At 27.9% G+C, this 17,528-nt stretch overlaps 1 protein-coding gene across 1 annotated transcript in view; it reads right to left on the reverse strand.

Annotated features, from left to right (window-relative positions):
• Positions 1-4,815: 4,815 nt before the first annotated feature.
• The window catches only part of LOC142232176 (uncharacterized), a 212,278-nt gene continuing 199,565 nt past the window's right edge, over positions 4,816-17,528 (reverse strand). Inside the window, exons 4-5 of the mRNA XM_075302894.1 lie at positions 9,402-9,810; positions 4,816-5,324 (exon numbers count right to left, since the gene is read on the reverse strand). Coding sequence (XP_075159009.1) covers positions 4,916-5,324; positions 9,402-9,810 — 818 coding nt within the window. The 3' untranslated portion in view covers positions 4,816-4,915. The remainder of the gene's footprint in view (positions 5,325-9,401; positions 9,811-17,528) is intronic.

Below are 17,528 nucleotides of genomic sequence, written 5' to 3' on the forward strand. Positions count from 1 at the left end.
CCAAAAATAGAAAATATTGTAAAATTTTGCATCCTATATAGCTGAACTTAACTAATGCTATTAAGCCAAAAACCTTTGTTGAAACCATTGTAATGATTTGTTGATTGATTGTAAAAGCCGTAATAATAAAGCAAAAAAAAATTATAAAAACATTAAAAAAACAAATCAAGAAGTTTCCCAGCTGGCATTTCAACTTGTATCGTTTGATACAAATTACTATAGAAAAAATTTTGATGAAAATAAAAATATAAAATTAAAAAAAATATTTTAAAAAAAAATTTGATAAAATTTTGATAAAAATTACAACAGAAATAAAATTTTGACAAAATTTTAAATATTTTCTATATTTTCTATATCAAAAATTTTTAAAAAAACTCTATAGAAATAAAATTTTGACACAATTTCTATAGAAATAAAATTTTGATAAAATTTACTATTTTTGCATCAGAAATAAAATTATTCAACATTTTTCTATAGAAATAAAAGTTTGTCAAAATTTTCTACTGAAATAAAATTTTGAAAAATGTTCTATAGATATAACATTTTAAAAAAATTTTCTATAAAAAATAAAAATTTGTCAAAATTTTTTTAGAGAAATAAAATGTTGAAAAAATGTCCTATAAAAGTTTATTTTCACAAATGTTTTTATAGAAATAAAATTTTGACAAAATTTTATATAGAAATAAAATTTTGACAAAATTTTCTATAGAAATAAAAATTCAACAAAATTTTAAATAAAATTTTAACAAAATTTTCTGTAAACAAAACATTTTGACAAAACTTACTATTTTTTGCTAAAAAAATAAAAAATTGACAAAATTTTCTATATAAATAAAATTTTGACAAAATTTACTATATAAATAAAATTTTGACAAAATTTCTATAGAAATAAAATTTTGACAAAATTTACTATTTTTTGCTATAGAAATAAAATTATTCAAAATTTTTCTATATAAATAAAAGTTTGTCAAAATTTTCTACCGAAATAAAATTTTGAAAAATGTTCGATAGAAATAACATTTTATGAAAATTTCCTATAAAAATAAAATTTTGACAAAATTTCCTATAAAAATAAAATGTTGACAAAAAATTTTTAGTAAAATAAAATGTTGACAAAATGTCCTATAAAAATTTATTTAGACAAATTTTTATATAGATATAAAATTTTGACAAAATTTTCTATAGAAATAAAATTTTGACAAATTTTTTTACAGAGATAACATTTTGACAAAATTTTCTATAGAAATAAAATATTGACAAAAATTTCTCTAGAAATAAAATGTTGACAAAATTTTCTATAGAAATAAAATTTTGACAAAATTTTCTATAGAAACAAAATTTTTGCAAATTTTTCTATAGGAATAATATTTTAGCAAAATTTTCTTTATTATAAAATTTTGACAAAATTTTCTATTAAAAAAAATAAAATTTTCACAAAATTTTCTCTAGAAAAAAATAAAATTTTGGCAACATTTTTTATAGAAATAATTTTTTGACAAAGATTTCTGTAGAAAACAAATTTTACAAAAGTTTCTTTTGAAATAAAATTTTGACAAAATTTTCTATAGAAATAAAATATTGACAAAAATTTCTATAGAAATAAAATTTTGACAAAATTCTCTATAGAAATAAAAATTTAACACAATTTTAAATAAAATTTTAACAAAATTTTCTGTAGACAAAACATTTAGACAAAATTTACTATTTTTTGTTAAAGAAATAAAAAATTGACAAAATTTTCTATATAAATAAAACTTTGACAAAATTTTCTATATAAATAAAATTTTGGCAAAATTTCTATAGAAATAAAATTTTGACACAATTTTCTATAGAAATAAAATTTAAAAAAAATGATACAACTTGGGAGAAATGATTCTAGTGTGTAATTTCCATAAAAAATTAGCATATAAGACCGAAATTGAATCACCTCACCCAGCCAGATCTTACTAGAGACTATGGAAATGTGGATTAGCCAACACTGAAACATATGTATAGTCAGGCTTGTATCTGGCATTTTCTTTTCAATAGCATAATAATACCAATTCCTTAATCTTCATGTCCAATTAGCTCGCATTTAAAATTGTAATTAATGTAAAAAAAAATAAAATTATTCAACATTTTTCTATAGAAATAAAAGTTTGTCAAAATTTTTTACCGAAATAAAATTTTGAAAAATGTTCTATAGAAATAACATTTTAACAAAATTTCCTATAAAAATAAAATTTTGACAAAAAAATTTTAGTGAACTAAAATGTTGAAAAAATGTCCTATATAAATTTATTTTGACAATGTTTTCTTATAGATATAAAATCTTGACAAAATTAAAGTCTTGACAAAATTTTCTATATAAATAAAATTTTGACAAAATTTTCTATAGAAATATAATTTTGACAAATTTTTTTATAGAGATAACATTTTGACAAAATTTTCTATAGAAACAAAATTTTTACAAAATTTTCTATAGAAATAATATTTTAACAAAATTTTCTTTATAAATAAAATTTTGAGAAAATTTTCTATTAAAAAATATTAAATTTTAAAATTTTGACAAAATTTTCTATAGAAATAAAATTTTGATTTCTATATGAAAAAATAAAATTTTGGAACAATTTTTTATGGAAATAATTTTTTGACAAAGTTTTTTATATAAATAAATTCTATATATTTCTATATAAATAATTTCTATAAATAAAATTTTAACAAAATTTTAAATAAAATTTTGACAAAATTTTCAACAGAAATAAAAATTCTATAAAAATAAAATTTTTACAAAACGTCCTATAAAAATAAAATTTTGATATAAAGTACTACAGAAATAAAACTTTGACAAAATTTTCTATAGAAATAAAATTTTGACAGTTTTCTATAGAAATAAAATTTTGACAAAAATTTCAAAAGAAATAAAATTTTCTATAGAAATAAAATTTTGACAAAATTTTCTATAGAAAAAAAAATTTACAAAATTTTTTATTGAAATAAAATTTTACCAAAACTTGAAATAAAGTTTTGGCAACGCTTTGTATAGAAATATTTTTTTGACCAATATTACTATCGAAATAAAATTTTAACAAAATTTACTATTTTTTAGTTAAAGAAATAAAATTATGACAAATTTTTATATCGAAATAAAGTTTTACAAAATTTTCTACAGAAATAAAATTTTTATAAAATTTTTTATAGAAATATGTTTTGTATAGAAATTTAATTTGGGCAAAATTTACTATTTTTTGCTATAGAAATAAAATTATGAAAAAATTTTTCTATAGAAATAAAAGTTTAACAAAATCAAAATAAAATTTTGACAAAATTTTCTATAGAAAAAAATTTTGACAAAATTTCCAATAGAAATAAAATTTTGACAAAAAAATTTTACAATTCCTCCAAAATGTTTAGAATGTATGAAAATGATTGAAATGATCATGATTTGACGACAATGATATTTTTCTTCACTTTTAGTTAATTTTTTCCGCAACCATAGGGTGTAACAAAATTATAATTAAAAAGTGTAACACATAATTTCTTCTTCCGCATAAAGCATTCTGCAAAACCGAAAAAGTTGTGTACAATTTGTTTACATTTTCGCTCGAAGGTTACATTTTCACTCATTTCTCCCAGTTTACATTTTTCTGTGTGGCTGAATGTGCTAAGGAATTTTGTTGTAATGGCAAAATATCCAGGTCCAATTCACGGTCGGTGCAACAATGTTTTTCAAAATGTATAAATTAGGTAAATGGAAATTAAGGATTAGCACAAAAAAAGTCACCAAAAAATATTTAAATTCCTCGATTCAACATAAATTCCATGATATAAAAGTTCTATAGCATACCAGCAAAAAAAAAATTGGAAGTTCTTCTAAAGGCACAACTTTAAAAGCACTCCCAAAAATGTCCTACCAAAGATGTTCTTTATTTTAGCTGCACAGGAATTTCATCTGAGTCAATAAAAATATTTTTTTTCAACTTTTATCTAAATAAATAAATTTTTTAAAAAAAATTCTATAGAAATAAAATTTTGACAAAATTTTCAATAGAAATAAAATTTTGGCAATATTTTCTATAGAAATAAATTTTGACAAAATTTTCTATAAAAATAAAATTTTGACAAAATTTTCTACAGAAATAAAATTTTACCAAATTTTTAAATAAAGTTTTGGCAACGTTTTCTATAGAAATATTTTTTTGACAAAGATTTCTATCGAAATAAAATTTTAACAAAATTTACTATTTTTTAGTTTCATTTAAAAAAAAAAAAAAAAAAAAAATTAAAAAATAATTTTTTTTTTCAACTTTTATCTCAACATAGAGATGCTTTGAATAATTCTAGCAAATGTTTTGTAGCTAACAAAAAAAGCGATGACATCATTAGTTTCATTTTAAAAAATAAATAAAAACTTGAGAAAAAATATTTTTTAATTTTTTGATTTTTATATCTACACAGAGATGCTTTGAATAATTCAAAATGTATTGCAAAAACGAAAGAATTTCGATTTTTTTGTTGAAAAATTATACAATAAATAAATAAAATAATTAAAAAAAAAAAACTAGACAAAAACGCATTGAGGTTACATTGTAAGTTCTGAATATTTTCGCAATATTAAAATTAGTATTTGGCGAAAATCTATAGAAAATATTTATACAAAAACTTATAGATATCTAATTTAAATTAGGTGGCATTTAATGAAACACATGATGTTATACTTAATAACTAAATATGCTAATTAAATACAATTAAGGTATTTTTTGTTTCCATTATCTGTGCGCTAAATGTCAGTTCTTTTTCTACGTCTAAAAACCCAAATTGATTTGGAGTTTTTTTGTTTTTTCTTCCATTAGCAGGCGGACAACTCTTCATCACATGTGAATAAAGCTCTTGATTTTGATTTTGAGATTTTCTTCTCTCTTCTCGTCCTTGGGTCTCAAAGTCGGGGACTATCCAAAACGGTATTTGCAGTCATTACCGTACAGCTGTTACCCATGGCAATTGAATTTCCAGCCATCGATAGATTTGTAGCTGTCTTTGAGCTTTTATGCCAAAATGAGCCACCATTCAAATGGATACCGCGGAAGGTATCGACAAAAGCCCGACGAAAACCGGCATTCATAAAGCAGTAGGTTATGGGGTTGCAACAGCTTGACGAGTAGGCCAACAATTGGAAAAAACTTATCGTAGTATAGTCCACATACTCGTAAATGGCCGGGCCAATAAACATGGCCACTGTGTTGATGACATAGAGTGGTGTCCAACAGATGAAAAACTCCAATACGAGAACAAAAAGCATTTTCACAACACGCTTTTTGCTTTCCAAATTCTTTTCGAGATTAGATCTGAAATGGTACAAAAGAAAAAAAAGAAAACAAAAAACAAACGGTAACAGTGTGAGAAAACTTGTAGAGATGATACAAATAAAGCTTTCAATGGCCATAATTGATAGATAGAAGCATTTCCATGTCAACACAAATACAACGCACACAAAAAAGGACTTCAAACAAAAAGCCCCCGCATATGGAAATGTTTGGCAGATTTTCAGAAAAAACTATCATAGCAAAAAGGTAGGGGGAAATTGAGGTCTAAGAATTGCAATGCCTAATGCAGATTTAATAACAAATATTATTTAAATATAATTTTTGCGACAAGATTTATACTGAAACAAGTAAGGAAAGTCTAAAGTCGGGCGGTGCCGACTATATTATACCCTGCACCACTTTGTATATCTAAATTTTCGATACCATACCACATCCGTCAAATGTGGAATTTGATAGATAGACTTTTACACAATAGATAGACTTTTACACAATCTATAGACTCAAAATTTAAGTTGGCTAATGCACTAGAGTGGAACACAATTTTAGTAAAAAAATACGGGAAACATTTAAATCTGAAGCAATTTAAAGGAAACTTCGCAAAAGTTTATTTATGATTTATCGCTCGATATATATGTATTAGAAGTTTAGGAAAATTAGAGTCATTTTTACAACTTTTCGACTAAGCAGTGGCGATTTTACAAGGAAAATGTTGGTATTTTGACCATTTTTGTCGAAATCAGAAAAACATATATATGGGAGCTATATCTAAATCTGAACCGATTTCAACCAAATTTGGCACACATGACTATATTAGTAATTGTACTCCTAGTGCAAAATTTCAACCAAATTGGGCCAAAACTCTGGTTTCTGGGGCCATTTAAGTCCATATCGGGCGAAAAATATATATGGAAGCTATATCTAAATCTGAACCGATTTCAATCAAATTTGGCACACATAACTATACTACCAATTGTACTCCTTGTGCGAAATTTCAAACTAATCGGGATAAAACTCTGGCTTCTGGGTCCATATAAGTGCATATCGGGCGAAAAATATATATGAGAGCTATATCTAAATCTGAATCGATTTCAACAAAATTTGGCATGCATAGTTACAATGCTAAATCTACTCCCTGTGCAAAATTTCAACCAAATTCGGCCAAAAATCTGGCTTCTGGGGCCATATAAGTCCATATCGGGCGAAAGATATATATGGAAGTTATATCTAAATCTGAACCGATTTCAATCAAATTTTGCACATTTGACTATACGACTAAGTATTATGTTTGTACAAAATTTCAAGCAAATCGGTATAAAACTATGGCTGCTGGGTCCATATTAGTGCATATCGGGCGAAAGATATATATGAGAGCTATATCTAAATCTGAACCGATTTCTTCCAAAATCAATAGGGTTCTATTCTGACCCAAATTAGGAACATGTGCCAAATTTGAAGGCGATTGGACTTAAATTGCGACCTAGACTTTGATCACAAAAATGTGTTCACAGACAGACGGACGGACGGACGGACGGACGGACGGACAGACGGACAGACGGACATGGTTATATCGACTCAGGGACCCACCCTGAGCATTATTGCCAAAGACACCATGTGTCTTTCTCGTCTCCTTCTGGGTGTTACAAACATATGCACTAACTTATAATACCCTGTTCCACAGTGTGGCGCAGGGTATAACAAGTAAGGAAAGTCTAAAGTCGGACGGGGCCGACTATATTATACCCTGCACCACTTTCTTGATCTAAATTTTCGATACCATATCACATCCGTCAAATGTGTTGGAGCTATATATAAATGTTTGTCCCAAATACATACATTTAAATATCACTCGATCTGGAAGAATTTGATAGAAGTCTATAGACTCAAAATATAAGTCGGCTAATGCACTAGGGTGGAACACAATGTTAGTAAAAAAATATGGGAAACGTTTAAATCTGAAACAATTTGAAGGAAACTTCGAAAAAGTTTATTTATGATTAATCGCTCGATATATATGTATTAGAAGTTTAGGAAAATTAGAGTCATTTTTACAACTTTTCGACTAAGCAGTGGCGATTTTACAAGGAAAATGTTGGTATTTTGACCATTTCTGTCGAAATCAGAAAAACATATATATGGGAGCTATATCTAAATCTGAACCGATTTCAACCAAATTTGGCACACATAGCTACAATGCTAATTCTACTCCCTTTGCAAAATTTCAACTAAATTGGAGCAAAAAATTGGCCTCTGTGGTCATATGAGTGTAAATCGGCCAAAAGCTATATATTGGAGCTATATCTAAATCTGAACCGATTTCAACCAAATTTGGCACGCATAGCTACAATGCTAATTCTACTCCCTGTGCAAATTTTTAAATAAATCGGACCAAAAAATTGGCCTCTGTGGTCATATGAGTGTAAATCGGCCGAAAGCTATATATTGGAGCTATATCTAAATCTGAACCGATTTCAACCAAATTTTGCACGCATAGCTATAATGCTAATTCTGTTCCCTGTGCAAAATTTCAACTAAATCGGACCAAAAAATTGGTCTCTGTGGTCATATGAGTGTAAATCGGCCGAAATCTATATATTGGAGCTATATCTAAATCTGAACCGATTTCAACCAAATTTGGCACGCATAGCTACAATGCTAATTCTACTCCCTGTGCAAAATTTCAACTAAATCGGACCAAAAAATTGGCCTCTGTGGTCATATGAGTGTAAATCGGCCGAAAGCTATATATGAGAGCTATATCTAAATCTGAACCGATTTCAACCAAATTTTGCACGCATAGCTATAATGCTAATTCTGCTCCCTGTGCAAAATTTCAACTAAATCGGAGCAAAAAATTAGCCTCTGTGGTCATATGAGTGTAAATCGGGCGAAAGCTATATATGGGAGCTATATCTAAATCTGAACCGATTTCAACCAAATTTGGCACGCATAGCAACAATGCTAATTCTACTCCCTGTGCAAAATTTCAACCAAATTGGGGTAAAACTCTGGCTTCTGGGACCGTATTAGTCCATATCGGGCGAAAGATATATATGGGAGCTATATCTAAATCTGAACCGATTTCAATAAAATTTGTCACACTTGACTATAGTACTAATTGTTCTTCTTGTGCAAAATGTGTTCACGGACATCGCTATATCGACTCAGAAGCCCACCCTGAGCATTTTTGCCAAAGACACCATGTGTCTATCTCGTCTCCTTCTGGGTGTTGCAAACATATGCACTAACTTATAATACCCTGTTCTACAGTGTGGAGCAGGGTATAAAAAGTCTTGTTCTACCAAGACAACGCACCGTGCCACAAGTCATTGAGAACGATGGCAAAAATTCATGAATTGGGCTTCGAATTGCTTCCCCACCCACCGTATTTTCCATATCTGGCCCCAGCGACTTTCTTGTTCTCAGACCTCAAAAGGATGCTCGCAGGGAAAAAATTTGGCTGCAATGAAGAGGTGATCCCGAAACTGAGGCCCTTTTTTAGGCAAAACCGAAGGAGTACTACCAAAATGGTATCAAAAAATTGGAAGGTCGTTATAATCGTTATATCGCTCTTGAAGGGAACTATGTTGAATAATAAAAACGAATTTTGACAAAAAAAATGTGTTTTTCTTTTTTAGACCGGGGACTTATCAGCCAACCTGTTAGAAGGCGCACTGATCATGAAAATTGCTTGAAACTGAAGCCAAAATTTCAAGATTTTACTTCTCATAATCATTTAAATAATTGGGATGAAAATCTACAGATTTTAGATTTCAAATCAAGGCGTTATTTCATCATTTTCTTGCACACTTACAGGAGATGTTTATGATTCCTCTAAAACTCAAACAAAAAATAGTTCTTATAAATTCAGAATCTGATCTAGTCTTCATGGGTAAAATTTTTACATTTATCTGTGGGAAGCGTACTGGTTGAACTGATCTGCTTGGGAAAATATCTGTCATCAAACCCCCCTGAAATTTTCGAAGGAAACTATTATAATTGATACATGGTGGTGGTTATTTATATATACTGTATATACTTTTTTTAGTTTTCTAAATAATTCCCAATTAAACAAATTTCTTGCAATTGCACAGCGCTTACCTCCTTAAAGCTGACTCTGTAATGCGTAAACTGGGTGATGCATTCAATTTTCGTTTCTCTAATGGCACATCGATCGATGATTGCTGCGGTGGCTGTTGGTGGTATTGCGTGTGACGCATACCCATCAACGCCGATTGTTGTCCTGATACCGGTAGTTTGGAGTGCCTTTGAAACTTTGTGGACAGTGCATTAAGAGAATGACATGATGAAGAAGTGGTGTCCTCACTATCGGCACTGGTTCGACTACTGCGATTGAAGGACTTAAATGAGGCAGAACGCATACAGTAGAGCTGCTGACGGCGACCATCTGTGGTTTTGGCCACAATAGCACGTTTACTGTTCAAAGGATTAATTATCGATGCGGTTGAAGTTTCCGATGAAACATTTGGGCCTAGTTGAGTGATGTCGTCTGTAACAAAAAAAAAAAAAATAAAAGCAAAACAAACAACTATAGTCTAGTAAATTTATACCGTAAGCAATTAACAATAAATTAAGAGTGTGTAACATGGTTTATTCCACAGCAATGAGATGAGGGAAAAAATTAAATTTTTATATACATACATATTTTTCTTCGAATTTAATTAAGAAACATGCTATTTGTAATTAATTATGGTAAATGTAAAATAAATTTAAAAAAATTTCTTCGAAAAACTTGGTTTAATGGAATGTATATAAAGCTGGTACCATAATTGGTCCTCTCCAAAATACCTAATAAGCCACATCTGGGAAACGGTCCATAAGGAGTATGAAGTTATAAACTCCTTATGGACCGTTTGGTTGAAGTGCATTGCACCTCAATCCGATGGACTATTTCACGTGGGACATTTTGCAGAAGTTGACAGTAATCGCAATGTAAATCATCATTGTAATTGTAACATGTATTCTGCCTAAATACATTTGACCAAATCGGAAGAACTTACATAGGGGGACTTTATCTTATATATGATCGATTTCGATCATATTTGGCATTTTTAAATAGAATATAATATCTACGCGTTATGTCAAATATCAAGTCAATTAGACCACAAATCTCATTGAATCTTGGGATAAAATTTCAAGCAAATCAGGTTATAATTCTGTCTTCTGGAACAACATTAATGTATATCGGGCGAAGAATATATACATGGAGCTATATTTAAATCTGAATCAATTTGGCTGATATTTTGCAAGTTTTACGTAACTCACAAAAAATTCGGATATGCGAAGCTTTGAGTAGATCGAATGATAAACACGTCAATTATGACCAGATCGGCGATAAATACATATGCCAGTTATATCTAAATCTGAACCGATTTTTGGCAAAACCAATAGGAATCCTCACTGAGTCGAGGTAAGTCCTTGTGCCAAATTTGAAGACGATCGGACAGACAGGCAGACTGACTGACATTGGAAATCGACTCAAAATTTAATTCTAAGACGATCGGTATACTATACGATGGTTTTCAGACTGGTTTCTTGGCGTCATATAAAAATCACAGTTGTCACAGTTAGAAGAATTTTACCAAAAATGGTAGATTTTTTTTACTGTTTGGTAGCTGTTTTGGTAGGTTTTGCAACAACTTTTACATAGAAATAACTTTTACATAGAAATAAAATTGTGATAAATTTTTCTATAGAAATAAAATTTTCAAAAAAATTTCATAGAAATAAAATTTTCCTAAGAAATATAATATTGACAAAATGTTCTATAGAAATAATATTTTGAAAAATATTTTATTGAAATAAAATTTTGATAAAAATTTCTATAGAAATAATATTTGGACAAAATGCTCTATAGAAATAATATTTTGACAACATTTTCTATTGAAATAATATTTTCACAATATTTTCTATTGAAATAAAATTTAGAAAAAATTTTCTATAAAAATAAAATTTTGACAAAATTTTCTATAGAAATAAAATTTTAACAAATTTTTGTATAGGATTCAAATCTTGACAAAATTTTCTATAGAAATAAAATTTTGACAACATTTTCTACAGAAATAAAATTTTGACAAAATGTTCTATAGAAATAATATTTTGACAAAATTTTCTATTGAATTAAAATTTAGACAAAATTTTCTATAGAAATAAAATTTTGACAACATTTTCTATAAAAATAAAATTTTGATAAATTTTTCTATAGAAATAAAATTTTGACAAAATTTTCTATAGAAATAAAATTTTGACAAAATTTTCTATAGAAATAAAATGTTTGCAAAATTTTATATAGGAATAAAATTTTGACAAAATTTTCAATCGAAATAAAATTTTGACAAAATCTATATATATAAAATTCAATCTATGTTTGTTTATTTGTTTGTTTGTTTGTATGTTCCGAGTTGGCTCCGAAACGGCTGAACCGATTTACTTGGAACTTTCAGAGATCGTAGGGGGCGTGTGGTGAAAATTGGGTACCTCATTTTTTGACACCTGGTCGCAGAGGAGGGCCTCCCCTTTGTCGGACTTTTTGAAAATTGGACCAAAGTTGACCGATTTGCTTGAAATTTTCATTGAAGGTTGGATTTGGTATCTAGACAAAGATCCGCTACTTTACATTTCGATATTTGAAAGCGGAGGGGGACCTCCCCTTTGTTCGACTTTTTTTAAAGTACAGTGAAAAAACTAAAATTCTCTAAATTATCGGAAATGTACAGAGAACATGCGGTGAGGTTATGGAATTAATATGGGGTACCTGATGGTTTCATATGTGGTCGGGGAGGGGGACCTCCCCCTTGACCTACTTTTTTAAACTTGGAACAAAATTATGCGATTTGCTTGAAATTTTCATTGAATGTTGGGGTTGGCATCTAGACAAAAATCCGCTACATTATTTTTCGATATTTGGTCGGGGAGGGGGACCACCCCTTTGCCCGACTTTTTTTTAAAATACAGTGAAAACTAAACTAAACTCCCCCGACTGAAATTTTACGGAAAAATGAGTGAGGTTATGATATTTATATCAGGTTCCTAATTTTTTAATAAAAATAAAAGGACATAGGGAGACATCCGCTTCTCTTAAGTAACTACATACAGAGAGCAATTAAACTTTACCGAGTTACTTGATATTTACAGAGGACTGGGGAGAGGTTACGATATTAATAGTTGATACCTGATTTTGTGTTATTTGGACGGAAGAGAGGCCGCCCCTTTAGGCTTATAATTTGCTTGACATTTTCTGGGACGTTTACAAAAGATACGCTACATCACTTTTCGATATTTGGTCGGAAACAAAAATTCTTAAGTTTTCTTGAAATTTACAAAGGCAGTAGAGGAAGGTTATGAACGAAGAGGCAACCTTCCTTGAAAGTTTCAAGAATTTTCAGGGAAAGTTAGGGGTGCTATTCACTACGGTGTTTGTCGATATTGTATCGGGGAAAATGACGTCCCTTTAAAACAATAAAGCAAAATTTAAGCATCTCCGATTTACTTGAAATTTACAGGGAACGTGTGAGGAGGTGATTAAATTTATACATGATTTTTAAATTAGTATATGATTTTCCGATATCTGGTTGGGGAAGGAGAAAATTTAAATAAACTTTGTCGATTTACTTCGACAGAATTTATAGGGACCATTGAGTAGTTGTGATAGTCCGATATCAGGTTGGAGTGGAGTGAAGGTGGGGAGAGGGTTCCCTTTTGCCCGTTTTTTTTTTTTCTTAAATTGAAAGTAGAGGATTGTCCGTAAATGGGAACTCGGTTCATAATTTTATGATTTTTGCACAGGCCAGACTTTTTTGTAGTAAAGAACTTAAATTTACATGAAATTGGCAGCCAACGTAGGGGGTGCATCATTTTCCAACATTTTAGCAAATGTTAATGTGGTAACAATTTTTACTACTTTTGCTTTTTCCGATTTATTGGAAGGAAAACATTAATTCTTTATATGTTATTATAATATAGTGCTTAATTTTCAGATATGTTGAGAAGGAAGATACCTATCCTTGACAAACCACACTTAAAATTCACGAGAAATATAGAAGATTGTCATACTACTTTAATATAGAACATTATTTAAAAAAATTGAGGAAAGGGTACACCCTCACCACGACATTTTTTAAGACGAACAGTTTTACATATGTATATCCGCCGTGTTTGTACCTATAAACGAAAAAGCAAGTAGTCCGATTTGTTTGAAAGAATTCAAATATATTCGAATTTGTTTTCAGCACGAAGGATATGGTTGACTAAGTTATCGCAAGATGTGGCTACAAATACGCTTTGGAAGGCGCAGCGAAGCGGGTCGGGTTACGCTAGTTTTCTATAAAAATTAAATTTGCAACATTTTGTGTGGAAATGCATTTTTGACAAAATTTTCTTTGGAAATAAAATGTTGACAAAATTTTCTGTAGAAATAAAATTGTGACAAAATTTTCTATAGAAATAAAATTTTGACAAAATTTTGGCAAAATTTTCTATAAAAATAAAATTTTGACAAAAATTTTTATAGAAATGATGTTTTCACAAAATTTTCTAGAAATAAACTTTTGACAAAATTTTCAATAGAAATAAAATTTTGACAAAATTTTTCCATAGAAATAAAATTTTGACAACATTTTCTATAGAAATAAAATTTTCACAAAATTTTCTATAAAAATAAAATTTTGACAAAATTTTTTTTTAGAAATAATATTTTGACAAAGTTTTCTATAGAAATAAAATTTTGACAAAATTTTCTCTAAAAATTGTGACAAAATTTTCTCTAAAAAAAAATTGACAAAATTTTCTATAAAAATAAAATTTGCAACATTTTGTGTGGAAATACATTTTTGACAACATTTTCTGTAGAAATAAAATTGTGACAAAATTTTCTTTAGAAATAAAATTTTGTCAACATTTTCTATGGAAATAAAATTTTGACAAAATTTTCTATAAAAATAAAATTTTGGCAAAATTTTCTATAGAAATACAATTTTGACAAAATTTTCTATAGAAATAAAATTTTCACAAACTTTTCTATAAAAATAAAATTTTGACAAATTTTTTTATAGAAAAAATATTTTGACAAAGTTTTCTATAGAAATAAAATTTTGACAAAATTTTCTATAGAAATAAAATTTTGCCAAATTTTCTATAGAAATAAAATTTCGACAAAATTTTCTATAGAAATAAAATTTTGACATTTTTAAAATTTGACAAAATTTTCTAAAGAAATAAAATTTTGTCAACATTTTCTATGGAAATAAAATTTTGTCAACATTTTCTATGGGAAAAAAATTTTGACAAAATTGTACACAGAATTAAAATTTTCACAAAATTTTCTTTAAAAAAATTGACAAAATTTTTTACAGAAATAATATTTTACAAAAGTTTCTATAGAAATAAAATTTTGACAAAATTTTCTATAGAAATAAAATTTTGACAAAATTGTCTATAAAAATAAAATTTTGACAAAAATTTTTATAGAAATAATATTTTGACAAAATTTTCTAGAAATAAAATTTTGACAAAGTTTTCTATAGAAATAAAATTGTGACAAAATTTTATATAGAAATAAATATTTTACAAAATTTTCAATAGAAATAAAATTTTGACAAAATTTGCAATAGAAATAAAATATTGAAACATTTTCTATCGAAATAATATTTTGACAACATTTTCTTATGAAATAAAATTTTGACATAATTTTCTATAAAAATACAATTTAAAAAAATTTTCTTAGAAATAAAATTTTGACAAAACTTTCTATAGAAATAAAATTTTGACAAAATTTTCTATAGAAATAAAATGTTCACAAAATTTTCTTTAGAAATAGAGTTTTGACATTTTTTTTTTTTTTTGTAAATTCCATATCTTTAAAAATTTTAATTTTCGTGTGAGTTCATACTATCAAAGTCCATTGTAGAAGTATTAACTTTCCCTTGTGGGAGGGATATAAAATGTATAACAGGAGGGGGGTCATAATATATAATATTGCAAATACTGAAATAATAATGAAACAATTCTGTCAAACATTTTTTTTCGTTCATACTAACCTCAAAATAATATTTTTTTAAAATATGGTAAAGTTTTAGTAAATTTTGCTTCAAGTAGCAACCGTGATACTAATGTACGAACTTATTATACCCTGTCCCACAGTAGTGGTGAAAACATTTCATTTGAGTAAAAACAAAAAAAATAATTTTATTTGAAAAAGGTTTCATCTACCTCCATCCTACGATTTTGGGTATAAAATCTTTTAATAAATACAAAACGACCATTTATAGCAAAACATCAAATATTTATGACAACAATTTATAACAATCGATTAATTCAACATTGTTTTAGTATTAAAGAAAATTAGAAATCATAAAGTTAGGATATGATAAAAAGTGTGTTCATATACAACGAATTTTTTGCGATCATCTAAATCAAATCATTTTCCAATTACAAAAACATAAAATAAATACAGATTGTAAAAATGTTATAAATATTTCATTAAAAATGCGCAATGTTTTTAAACTATTAAAAAATTATGCTCGTGTTTTTATGCTTCGCTTTCATGTTTTCTGGTTTTATAACATCCATTATTTTCTATTGATTTTTTCCTTCTTCAGAGTGTCCACTTGAAATTCACGAGATAATGTGAAATAAAATTGTTTAAGGAGGAAACAAAAAAAAAAAAACAACACAACCGAAACGAAACGAAACAAATTATTTATGTTCAATAAATTTTGACATTTTTATAGCTGGAGGCCGACTACATAGGTATGAAATAAATTTATAGACATCTCATTTATAATCAACAACCAGAAATGACTGAATGAAATTGTGAACATGACATGCAATCGAAGGAAAACGAAAACACAAGAAAGAAAGAAAGAAAAGCAGCCGTAACATACATTACATGAGGTAACTTGACCTGTTGTAGAAAAAATAAAAATATTTAATATCCACGTGGAAACTTGCTGCCAGCGAAAAGTTTATTGCTCAAAAGAAGTGAACGAAAACTCGAAGTGCACTTGAGTGAATTTCGTTTCAAGTTTCGATACAAGAAAATACAGGTGTATAGAAAGTTCGTATGGTTAAATTTTAAGATGACCAGAAAACAATTTGGAAGTTCTTCCTAAGCCATTAATTATAATGCGTATCCAAAAGGTTCTTCTGGAAAATAATTTAATTTTAAAGTTTGCCTTCTAGGGATCTAAAGTCAAATTGGAACTATTTTAGTTTGGAGAATTATTTGGGTTTGAGAATATTTTTTTTTTAATAATTTGGTTGCAATATATAAAGATTTATGTTCCCATATACAATAAACAAATAATAAAATTTAAATTAGCTTTGGGCGAAACACAATGTTAGTCAAAAATATGGGAAATATTTAAATCTTATGCAATTTTTAGGCAAATTCGAAAAAGTGCATTTATGATTTATAGGTCGAGAGGTCTACGAAAATTTAAGCAATTTTCACAGTTGTCTTTGAGCCGGAATAATACCCTATGTCAAATTTGTGGATGATCGGACTCAAACTGCGAGCTGTACTTTGCAAACAAAACTAAAAATATGGGAAATATTTAAATCTTATGCAATTTTTAGGCAAATTCGAAAAAGTGCATTTATGATTTATAGGTCGAGAGGTCTACGAAAATTTAAGCAATTTTCACAGTTGTCTTTGAGCCGGAATAATACCCTATGTCAAATTTGAGGATGATCGGACTCAAACTGCGAGCTGTACTTTGCAAACAAAACTAAACAGTTTTTTTTAATTATACCCTAAACCAAATAGTGGTCAAAAGTAATAACCTTGATCTGCAAAAAAAATGTGCCTACTAGAATAATTGATTTTAGACCACATAAAATATATACCGATCGAATCAAAATCACCTCGTGAGTCGATCTAGCCTTCGATGTCCGTCTGACCATGTATTTCTTTTTTGCAGTATTCCGGTCGCAATTATTAACCTATTTTGATGAAATTTCGTATATGTTTTTTTTTTTTGACACACGGACGAACGCAATTGAATTTGGAAAAAATCGGATCAAATTTATATATAGCTCGCATATATATGTATAGTCCGATTTCATTAAATGGGGTTGTTTTAATAATTATTCAACACAAAGTAATCTAATTTACCACCTTTTAATTTTGCAAAATTTCATTGAAATCGGTTCAGATTTAGATAGAGCTCCCATATATATGGGAGTATCGCCCGATTTTCCCATATTTGG

This window comes from Haematobia irritans, chromosome 3 (genome assembly GCF_050003625.1).
Source record: "Haematobia irritans isolate KBUSLIRL chromosome 3, ASM5000362v1, whole genome shotgun sequence".
Classification (NCBI taxonomy): Eukaryota; Metazoa; Arthropoda; class Insecta; order Diptera; family Muscidae; genus Haematobia; species Haematobia irritans.